This window comes from Dicentrarchus labrax, unplaced genomic scaffold (assembly GCF_905237075.1).
Source record: "Dicentrarchus labrax unplaced genomic scaffold, dlabrax2021, whole genome shotgun sequence".
In the NCBI taxonomy this organism is placed as follows: Eukaryota; Metazoa; Chordata; class Actinopteri; family Moronidae; genus Dicentrarchus; species Dicentrarchus labrax.
Window position 1 is genome coordinate 60,744 of NW_026136899.1, and position 12,156 is coordinate 72,899.

Sequence of the window (12,156 nt, forward strand, 5' to 3'; positions counted from 1 at the left end):
TTACTTCATTCGTTCTCGCTGTTAAATATTAGCAGATAATAGAAAATGATGTTATTTTTATTTCACTTTTCTTTCCATAATAGTTTGTGCACTGATAACAGGAAGCGGATGGATGCTCCGGTGAAGAGCCCGTTAGCCGGGTGAAGGAAGGAGGTTGTCGGTGTGTGTGACTGACAGCAACGTCCTCACAAACACAGCTCATTATTCTGTAGATTTTATTGTTTTATGTGATTTCTGTTTCAACATCAGCACTTTGTGTGTTTAATGGTTCGAAAATGAGTTTTTGTATTTTCTTAGTTTTTCTATTTTCTTAGTTTTTCTATTTTTACATTGTAATGGTCTGTAAGAGCCAAAGCCCCCCTCTGTGCTCAGCCAGACGTTCATTTAATTTAAAACATTTTGAAACTGATCAAACTACTGCCTTTTTTAGTAACACATACATTTCTCTCATTAAAAACATTTGTACTTGTTCAGTGCTGGTTCAGGAGACAGACCACTGCAGTGAAAATCTGTCTCTGGAAAACAACATGAACTAACTGTTGAGCATTTTAATTGAATGTAGGACTCTGACCAGCAGGGGGGCACATTATCACTAATAAAGAAGCCTAAACAGACCTCCTGTGATCACAGACATACTTCCTGACAGCAGATGTACAATACTGTGCCAAAGTCATAGGTCACCCTGAAAATGGAATTCTTATGAAGCTTGAGACCTGAGAATTAAGTGTATAGTCAACATATAATCACATGTATCGATCACATTACGCTCCGAAATGCTGTTCAATGGAAACGGTCCATCACTTCCATCAACGCTTCCTCTCCGGCTCAATGTAATGTTCTCCAGTATTATTCACAGGCAAAGGAGGGTAAACAGGGGGAGAGAGGGGCTGTTTGTGGAGGAAGGAGAGAGGACTGGTGTATCCTTTGTGGAGGTTTCAGCGTTATTAGTCTGTGTGTAACTCTGCATATATTTAATATTATATATTTAAATATTATATTTAATCCAGCAGCCAGCACTTATTCCAGTGAGAAAGAATCAGTATTAAAACGGTCTGCCTCTCATTCCCACAGCTGTCTCACACTCACACCGGACACTGCAGAGTGGAGGAGACAACATGGTGAAAGAGTTGATCTTTATGGATTATACTGAGGCCCAACTGACATTTTATCTTCTGGGTTGTTAAATGTAATCAATGATTAAAATGTCATAGTTCTTAAAGGGAACACAGTGAAATAAAGAGCAGCTTCACTGCTCCGAACTGAAATCAAACATGAAGACATCTGTACATTCTTGTTACATTATGACACACTGAACTCAAAGTGAATATATAATAACTGTATAATGAACACTGTTAGGCTCATCTGACAGAGAAGATCAAATACAGCAGTACAATGGACACAGGATGCAGTTTGTGTCTCTCTTCCTCCTCCTCTATCCTCAGTGTCTCCTCAACTCCTGGGGAGGGGAGGAGAGGGGGTGATGATGTAGGCTACACACTGTGAAATGATGAAGACCTCTCTTCCACGCCCCCTTCAGAGTGACACACTTTTCAGTCACTTTTCTCGCACTCTGGTTGTCTCCCATCACTGTCGTGTTGTAGAAATACAGTCCTCAGTCATCCACTCCTGTAGGTGGCAGTGTTACCAACAACCAGGATCCCACTGAAAGCGAAACTGACTCGGACATCCGTCTGATTGGTTGGCTGAATACCAGGAAAGGGCGTCAGAATAAAGACGCCAGTGATACCTGAGACTATGATAACAGGGATTAAGATAATTATGCCTTAGTGGAATGAAAAGTGTAGCCTGGCTGTTAAAGAAGGAAATTATGCTCTTAGAAACTTAATACAATATAAAAGAAAGAGAGCCATTGCACGTAAAAAAATAGAAAAAGCAAAAAGGGATGCAGTTTTATTCTTTTATTGGAGAAGAGAGAGAGAGAGAGAGAGAGAGAGAGAGAGAGAGAGAGAGAGAGAGAGATTATTATTATTATTATTATTATTATTATTATTATTATTATTATTATTATACAGGGCTTTGATAAGAGCCACTATGGATTATGGTTGTATGGTATATGAGGCAGCATCCGTTACAGTTAAGGAGAACTAAATTAAACAATGATATTAATATACATGATTTTATTAAACCTACAGCAGCTTTTTGTTGGATACCAGCGGGTGTGTGAACTGAGGGAAACGAGGTTGCTGACTATCTAAAAGTTCATCAAACAGAAGTGATAGGGGTATTTTAGAAATGTGTTTTGGAAGGTCAGAGGTTAAATCAATAATTCAGCAGGGAGTAGTGGAAAAGGAAGAGCAGAAAAGAAGATATAATTCTATTATGATAAAGATAGAACTGTAAAGAGTCAAACATGTGCTGATGGATTGTAGAAGGTTTAATATGGAAAGACTGCAGGACAGGGTGATGGATGTGGGAAGGGACTGGAGTATAGGGGGTCTGTTGGGGGTCTGTTGGGGATGGGGGACCAACACATACAGGTTCAAAGGGCTTTATGAAATAAATGAAACAGGTCTAATATACAGACTATAACTCAAATACAGTCAGGGTTTTACACTTTGAGTACAGCAGGTGGCGGCAGACAGTTGACAGCTCTCAGGGTGGAGTAACAATGTGGAAGACGTCGCTTCATACCTCTCTACTGTGTATTCTACCGTGTCCCTGTCTTTATTGGGGGGAGGAGGAGGGTCAACATGAACTTTCTTCTGCTTTTCACGTGTCTCTGTGTGACACATGGTGAGTCACTGAGCAATTTCACGTTTATTGTATGTCCGTGTGTCCGTCTGTCGTTGGTTTCGATTTTAAACTTCCTCCTTTTCAACTTTTTTTAAGTTATTTTTATCTTTGATAGAGACAGCCGAAGATAGACAGAAAATGGACAAACAGAGGGAGGGGGTAACACGCAGCAAAGACTGTCAGTTTCGAGCCTGTGGCGTTACAGTGCCTCGGTATGTAGGTGACCAGCTCTACCTACTGAGCCAACCAGAGACCCGAGGTTGATGTGTAAATTCGGCAATACAAACAACGAAAACAAAAAGAAAGTACAGCCGAAAACCTAGGATTTATTAGTGTACTTCGGATAAATGACAATGCACATTAAGCGGGGATATCGAACATGGTCACACTATCTGGCCCTGGGCTCTTATTAATCTTATTCTTTCCCCCTCACTGTATACTCGGGAACAACAACGGGTAGCGATCAGCAGCTGTTAATGTCTCCATGATAGAGGATAATAGTCCCGCAGTGAGGAGCAGACACTAACATTATTGTTCCAGTAAACAGTTTCTATCGCAGTGTTTTAAAAGTCACCAACAGAGGAATGTCATAGAAGCACTCAGAATATTTATGTCCTGGTGCGACAATAAGGGCTCCTGAACGCCACGCCTACAGTATACGCAATTAAACAATAACAATAACAGAAAATAAATAGAAAATGTGCGACATTCACTTTTTATTTATGAACATAGATAAACGCAATAGTATCACTACCACGACTACTACTAATAATGATAATTATAATAATAATGACCCAAACTACAACTATGTAAGATTTATACTGATTTTACTGTACTGTTTTTTTTAGATAATTAAAGGGGAAGTCTGCTCAATTTTAACAGTTTGATCTGAGTTTGGTGCGTTGAGCACTGAGAATGAGCTGTCAATCACAAGGTAGCCCCGCCCTAAAGCATACCCTGCTTTATGGTCTGTTTTACTCTAAATGGGACCATCAGTTACTAAATGAACATCACGCTGTATGGAAGAAGACTGAAACTAGATGCACTGTGTGTTCTGACCCCTATTCTAGCCTTCACCCCCCACTGAATGAATATGAATATAATATAATAGAAATAAAATATGTAAATATGATGTTTGTCTCTGCAGCACAGCCTGATGTGATTGGCTCAGACAAACCAGTTACAGTTACAGTCGGTGATGACGTCATCCTGCCATGTCACCTGGGGCCTCCATTCAATGTGAGGACTCTAACAGTGGAGTGGACACGTGATGGACAATATGTCCACGTCTGGCGACATGGGAAGGACTATCTAACTGATCAGGATGAGAACTTCAGAGGTAGAACATCTCTCTTCCATGAAGAAATGATCAGAGGAAACATTTCACTAAAACTGACCAGCGTAACTGAACTGGATGCTGGAAGTTACACCTGCATTGTTCCCAAACTGCAAAGTCAGGTCAAGAAAAACTTCATTATCCTCACTGTTGGTGAGTACAGCTAACCTGCAATTAAATTAAAAAAGTGAAAACCTATTTGTTATTTTGTTAAAAGTATCTTAGCTGTTCTTAGCAAAGAAATGTATTATTTATTATTTATGAATCTATGAGCTTTCACCGGCACATTTACTCTCTCCATGGGTCAGAATTTTATCACATATTTTAATATTATTTTTCTGTGTTTTTTCCACACAGAACCAGGAAAAGTAAAGGATCCTGGTAAGTTTACTGTTTACCTTCATTTCTATAAGAAAGTGTTGAACCTTTAAGGTGTGCACAAGGTGCTTAAAGCACATCAGCTGGTTCAGTCAGGACCACTTTTGTCAAAATAACTTTTATTCCAAAGCAGAATATTACATTTGGCGGTATGGCTCTGTTCTGGGACCTCCCTGCCCTTCCATGTGCATACATCAGGGCTGTCAAACTCATTTTGGTTCAGGGGCCACACACAACCCAATTTGACCTTAAGTGGGCCGGACCAGTAAAATTAAGGCATAATTACCTATAAATAGCAACAACCCCTAATTGTTCTCTTCATTTTATTGCAAAGAAAAAGAAATACATTCTGAAAATGATCAAATTTGATAAACTTTCTTTTCACAAAACATTATGAACAACCTGAATTTTCTTAAGGAAAATAAGTGCAATTTCAACAATATATTAATTGAATTTACACATGTGCTTTACAATTTAAAGATCAGTGGATCTACAAAGCCACAGAACATTAAGTAACATGTACCTGGAACTGAACAACAATATCTGGGTAAATTTCTCTTACAGTTAATAATAATTAAAACAACTTTTACAATCCAGAAATTATTTTAAATTTACATACATTTCCACATCTGTGAAAACCCATACTTAAGTGTCTGAAGCAGCATTTTACATGAAGTAGGTTTACTCACTGTTTGGTTTCTTAAGTTTAGTCTGACAAAGTCATTTTGACTAATGAATGTTATAAGAGGAATAGAGCAACGTAACGTGTGTGTGGTAGAGAGAGAGAGAGCGAGAGAGAGAGAGAGCGAGAGAGAGAGAGCGAGAGAGAGTGAGAGCGAGAGAGAGAGAGCGAGAGAGAGTGAGAGAGAGAGAGAGTGAGAGAAAGAAATGAAACAAAATGAAAAGAGACATATTCGGAGAAATCCAGGGCAGAACATAAAGAATTATAGAAGGAATTAGAGACAAAAATGAACTGATGACTAATAAAATATATTTTAAAATAATTTCTCAATTAGGTTCAGTGATTCTGTAACAGGAAGTGTAAATATGATGTTTGTCTCTGCAGGAGAGTCTGATGTGATTGGCTCAGACAAACCAGTTACAGTAACAGTCGGTGATAACGTCATCCTGCCATTTCACCTGGAGCCTCCATTCGATGTGAGGAGTCTAACAGTGGTGTGGACATGTGATGGACAATATGTGCATGTCTATAGAAGTAGGATGGATGATCCAGGTTCTCAGGATAAAAACTTCAGAGGTAGAACATCTGTCTTCCATGAAGAAATGATCAGAGGAAACATTTCACTAAAACTGACCAGAGTAACTGAACTGGATGCTGGAAGTTACACCTGCTCTGTTCCCAAACTGCAAAGTCAGGTCAGGAGAGGCTTCATTAACCTCATTGTTGGTGAGTACAGCTAACATATTACACATTCAAATGAAATAAGAGGAAATGTTCTCTTTGTCACATGATAAATGTTTTGTATTAATTGTCCAACAGAGCCAGAGGAGAACAGGAACAAAGGAGGTCAGACTGATGATACCAGTAAGTAAATATCTTATTTGTCTCCTCATCAGCTGTCATCTCCTGTTGGTCTGAATGTTATCACATATTTTAATATTTTATTTCATTGTTTCCACAGACACAGAGCCAGGTAAGTGCTGTCTTTACTGCAGTCCACAATGTACACAGATATCACTCCTGTTTCTCTCCTCCTTACAATATGAACCTGAGAATGAGCATAATATGACCTCTTTAACCTCAAAAGTAATCAGAGCAATTCTGAATGTAATGCTTCATTTGACAGGATGCCATTCTAGCAAATAATGGACTCATTCATCATCTCAGAGCACACTGATAGAGGACTACTGAAAGGTCCAGTGTGTAACATTCAGGAGGATCTATTGTCAGAAATGGAATATAATATTCATAGGGATGTTTTCATTAGTGTATAATCACCTGAATATGAGAATCATTGTGTGTTTGTTACCCAATGAACTGTCAATTCAATTTCAATTCAAATGGATTTATTGGCATGACGTAACACTGTACATATTGCCAAAGCAAAATAATAATAACAATAAAGGAAAACAATATTTTCCAATAAATTAATTATAATATATACTGTTGGTAATACTGTAACTATGATTGACTCAATCACAATCACAGTCACAATCAATCAATCTCAGTCAATAAGTAATTAATTACAATTACTCAATTAATCAATCAGTTTGTGTCAACTAAAAATGTCATCAAAACAGTAGTAAAGTAACAGCTACAGTTAAAACAAGTAGTCTGTTGTCAATATAACAGTAATAACAACTTATTAAATATAATATATAATATATATAATATTAAAATATATTTAAATTAAAATAAAATAGATAGATAAAACTGTAAACATTGTGTGTGTGTGTGTGTGTGTGTGTGTGTGTGTGTGTGTGTGTGTGTGTAAATATATATATAAAAAAAGTTTTGAGTTTGAGTCGAGTTTTTGAGTTCTGTCTTTATCTACAGAGGGAGTGTGTTAATGTTTGCAACTTTGATGAGAGTGTGAACGGATTATCCGTCAAAAAAAGAGAGAATTGTGGGAAAATCAGGTAAATGTAAATGTCGGTAAACAACAGTAAGTTATGTTGATGTGTTGATCTTCCAGAACTCTTCTGGGACCTTTTGTCTGACCAAAGTGATAGTGAAATGTATTTATTTATTACGTCTGATGAACACCAACAGACAGTGCTTATAATCAGCTATGGGGAAAAGATAACCGCGTTGTGTGCTGCATTCATACACTAAATGAAACATAACGTAAAGTATAAGTAGTATTTTATATTTAAGTGTGTCAAAGGAAATGTGGGGGATCCGGTTTAAAGGAGCTGATGCAGATATTGTGAGACTTAAAGCTGCAGTCAGTCTGTAGACTGATGTTTACACTGTATAGACAAAGCTAATGTTATTATACTGTGAGGACTGGACTAATTACCAGGCAGCAGAGACAGTTTATAGTTTGTATTAAATCTACAATGTTAATGTTAATATTCACTTAATATTCTATATAAAATATTCTGTTTAATAAATATTGTTTGTTTATACCTCAATATGTTCTGTATAGATCTACTTATTGACCGACAGATGGAGCAGACTGTTTTAAAGAAGGAAGAAGTATAGTGGGAGCACTGTGTGGCAAATAGTTTACAGGGTCAGACAGGAGGGCCCCTAGCATGAGGTCAGGACCGGCTCTGCACTAGATATCACTGAATCCTCCACAGCGGACCTTTAAATAACCCTGGATCCTCGTATTTCTGGAGAATATTCTCACTGATAATACTGTTTGTTTACTGTTGTGCAATGAAAGAGATTCTAACCAACAGACAGTTTTGGTGGGATGGACTCCAAGTACACATTGAGACCATGAACAGGAGAAGTGGCTGTGGAAATATTGTTGATGGATGTTATCTTGGAACAGTGAAGAACAAATCTCAACATCTTTCCTCTGTTCTTTCAGGTGGTGCCGGCAGCCGTGGTAGTATTGGTATTGTTGTTGGTGTCATTGCTCTCATTGCCATTGTTGCAGTTGCTGTATGGAAGAATCGGAGAAAGACCAGTAAGTCAATAATCTTCTCTCTCTCCATTTTCTCCATTTAAAAAGACAGTTTACAGTTTTTCAGTCAGTCTTCAAACAACAGTGAACAGTGAAACAGGTTTTTCTTGCTGTAATGGTTCCTCCTGTTATACTGGACATTAAAGATCTCTTCCTAAAGTACTTTCAATGGAAGTGATGAGGGGAACAATCTACAGTCCTCCATACATGGAAACATGTTTTCAGAAGTGTATCTAAAGCTAATATCAGCTAATATGTGTTTATAACTCCATCATTTATTTAGAAATCATTTATTGGGGGGTCTGCACCCTGCCTCTCATGTACAGTGTGTCTGAGCTTTCTCACTATCCTGCTGTCTGATTATGATGGTTGATCTGGGACAAGCTCCTTTACTTGTAGTTCCTCACTGTCAATAACAACAAGTGTCATCACTCCACTGCTGACTGACTCTGCTTGGGCTGATAAAATAATCGCCCTTTTCACTGACTGATAACTTGTTTTGTGTTGTTGATATGTGTTCAGCAGGACAAGAGAGAGAATATCCTCCAGCACAGAGGGACAATGATGCGGTCACTATACCTATGCTCAACATAAATACCAGTAAGTCCTGAATTTCTTCTATCAGCATGTTTTTCAAATAAATGTTTCCTGTCTCTGATTCCTGTATCAGTGTATGTTCTATCTGCCCCTGCTGTTTCAGTGAGTAAGCACACAAACATTCACATTCATCTATCTGACCTTTCTGCTGAACCAGTTAGAAGCCTCTCATGTACAGTGTGTCTGAGCTTTCTCACTATCCTGCTGTCTGATTGAAAGGAGACTGTGTTGAATGCTGCCATTTAATCATATTTTATATAAGTGGTTTTAATGTCTAAACTTAAACATGTGTTGATCAGAGTGATCAAAGAACAGAAAATGCTCATGGGACATTTTGGAAGGCACTGACTAATAACTGGTTTTGTGTCTCACAGCGACGGACTGTGCAAGACCAAACACGACAGGACGCAACAGGCAGAACAGGGAAGGTAGTCAGGAGGACAATGATGAGGTCAATGATGAGGACAATGATGAGGGTAATGTGCTCAACTTAAGAAATGCCAGCTAGTAAGAAAGAAAAGCTTTTGTTCCATCCACATTTTATCAGGTGTTTTATGAGCTGAAATACTACTACTACTACTACTACTACTACTACTACTACTACTACACTACTACTACTACACTACTACTACTACTACACTACTACTACTACTACACTACTACTACTACTACTACTACTACTACACTACTACTACTACTACTACTAATAATAATAATAATAATAATAATAATAATTATGATAATGGTGATAATAATAGTAATAAATAGTATTATTGTTGTTATTGTTTTATGCTGCTTGGTTTTTATGTTTTTGTTTCATGTTATCTCGTTTTTTTGCCCTGTGAAAAACTCTGCAACATCTGTTAGCTGTATATAAAATATAAAATATTCTTGATTCTTGATTGAAATGCAGCTGCAGGGAATTGTTCAGAAGTTCTTCCTGATGTGTTGATTGTATAAATCACTGCAGGGACAGAGTTGGTGTCTCAGGACCTGGTTTTAACTAGAATGGGTCTTATCTGTCTAATTGAACCTTCTCAGTGTCAGTTTCCAGCTCCCTCTAGTGACTTGTTACTGTATAGGATTCATTGACCAGAGGGGGAAATAAAAAGCACTTAATGACTGTTATTATTTTAAGGTAACAATATATATATATATATATATATATATATATATATATATATATATATATATATTTCATATTTGGGTTTTATATATTTATATTTGGGTTTTACGTATATTTATATGTATATATTTTATGACTGTGCTGCGTTTTTGTGTGTTTTGCTTCATGTTATCTTGTGTTACTGTCCTGTAGAGAATCACATTGTACTACTACTAGAATTAATGTTATATAAAGTTTATTATTCTTATTCAACCTTTTGATTTGCTCAAATATTCACAACCAAAATCACACATTGGACACTAGGAGGATGAAACTATGATTGTTGTTTGTTAATAAAAAGATGTTTAACTCGTACCTGACATTTTGTTCTTATTTGGTCTGACATTTTGGGGAAGTGCAGAATCTTTAAGTTTATTTCAACTGACCAATTAATGTTCTACGACACTGAACTGAAAGAAGTAAATAAAAGTCAGTGTGAGTTTGTTAGAACTTCATTGTGTATAACTCTCAGTAATTAATAGTAGAATATTTAAAGGATATTAATGTTCATTTCTCAATGCACAAACAGAATGGTGCTACCTTAACAACATGAACCTGCAATAGTTAAATGTATTACTGTATGTGAGAGTGTACCACTGTAGCTCCAACCTTTTCATTTGTCTACAACAATAATCCATCACCACTGTCTTCCTCTCAGTGGCTGCTCTCAGATCAGCTTTGGTGAGCAGTTCTGTTTTCAGTGTTTGTCTGTGAAACAACGTTCAGTTAGAAAGCACAAGGACACTGTTAGACTCATCTGACAGAGAAGATCAGATACAGCAGTAGTCTAGAAGAAAACAATGGACAGTGTCTCTCCTCCTCCTCTTCCTCCTCACTCAGTGTCTCTCCTCCTCTTCCTCCTCACTCCTCACTCAGTGTCTCTCCTCCTCCTCCTCCTCATCTTCCTCCTCACTCAGTGTCTCTCCTCCGGGAGGAACCAAGATGGCAGTAGAGAGGGCGATGATGTACAAACTGTAAACAAATGAGAACCTCTTTTCCACGCCCCCCTTCAGGGTGACACAAGCGCTGTATTGGAGAGTATTTTTAGGGAAGTTGGACAGAGGAAGTCTCGACCACAGAACTAAACGGTTTTGCTCCGAGGCTGCCACGATGTGACTGCAGACGCCCACAATAAAACCTGAAACTATGAAAATGAAAGTTTTTATTAAAAAGGTTTTTTTTTATAAAAAAACCAATTAAACAATTAACGACACACTGGCCATCGATGCAGTGATGAAGAGGAGCGCTGGACCGATGCTGATCATTCTTTCTCTGCTAATGGACGCAGCCTTAGGTAGGCTTTATAGACTGTTACTAACTGTATTATATATAAACCTACAATAATATATCCTATATATTCTTTACTGTATCCGTTAGTTTATTAACGAGCTGCAGTGACAGTCAGTAAACAGCAAACAAACAAACAGTAAACATTGAGGAAGGGCGCTGGTCAACACTGTCATTTATCATCATCACAATCATTATCAGCTAAAGAGACACTAACTCTTCTTTTTATATGTTTACTTTACCAACATACTGCACTACTTAGGCATGGTCGAAGCGGTCAGCCGCCCAGGGCAGCAGGATTTTTTCATGACACAAGGGGGCAGCACGAGCACTTAAAACAAAATCTCCTCTGCACCGCGAAGCAGTTTTCTATGATCTATCTGTTCTATCATATCACTGTGTGGGGAATTGGCGACCCCTACAACTGCAAGCTGAGAAGGTGCCGTGCACTGAAGCTGTGTTAGAAAGGGAAGGAGGGAGGGGGACAGTTCACCTCTGGGTCTCCCTAATGGAACGGACAAGGGAGGGAATAACACCTCGACTTTCTTCCAAATAATGCACATTTCATTCCTAATATCATAAATACAATCCTATAATACATATAATATATATATAATATAATAAATACAGGCCTATAATACATAATATATATATATATAATAAATACAGGCCTATAATACATATAATATATATATGATATAATAAATACAGGCCTATCTTAAGTTGAGACTGTGGACGGAAGATATAGGTGATGAAATATTGCTACAAGACTGGAAAGGTATGAAAAGCTCAGAAACAAACAGTCAACAGCAACCTGAAACGTATTCAGTATAAGTGGCTGATGCGTAGGCTACATACATAACCCCATTCAAATTGCACAAGTTTAATGATAACATCCCTGATAGGCCTACATGTATTAAGTGCAATGAAGCAAGAGGAACGCTGTACCACTGTGTATGGGAATGTGTGAAAGTGAAATCCTTCTGGCAAGATATTATTAATTTGATTGATCAGATATTAGCTAAGAAGATACCACT

General features: G+C 37.7%; 1 protein-coding gene across 24 annotated transcripts in view; it reads left to right on the forward strand.

Moving 5' to 3' along the window:
- The first annotated feature begins 2,591 nt into the window (after window positions 1-2,591).
- Window positions 2,592-12,156, forward strand: part of LOC127360620 (myelin-oligodendrocyte glycoprotein) — a 96,479-nt gene continuing 86,914 nt past the window's right edge. For 7 of the 24 annotated variants that reach the window (XR_007883841.1, XR_007883843.1, XR_007883844.1 and 4 more), the window contains exons 1-7: window positions 2,592-2,754; window positions 3,902-4,243; window positions 4,448-4,471; window positions 5,535-5,876; window positions 5,970-6,014; window positions 7,975-8,073; window positions 8,593-8,670. Coding sequence is in view for 12 of the 24 variants with exons in the window: in XM_051395064.1 (XP_051251024.1) it covers window positions 2,712-2,754; window positions 3,902-4,243; window positions 4,448-4,471; window positions 5,535-5,876; window positions 5,970-6,014; window positions 7,975-8,073; window positions 8,593-8,670 (973 nt within the window). In the remaining 12 variants the exon portion in view is untranslated. Of the gene's footprint in view, window positions 2,755-3,901; window positions 4,244-4,447; window positions 4,472-5,534; window positions 5,877-5,969; window positions 6,015-6,111; window positions 8,074-8,592; window positions 8,671-9,041; window positions 9,824-12,156 lie in introns of those variants that run through there. The other 17 variants (XR_007883852.1, XR_007883851.1, XM_051395062.1 and 14 more) reach the window with 7 other exon arrangements.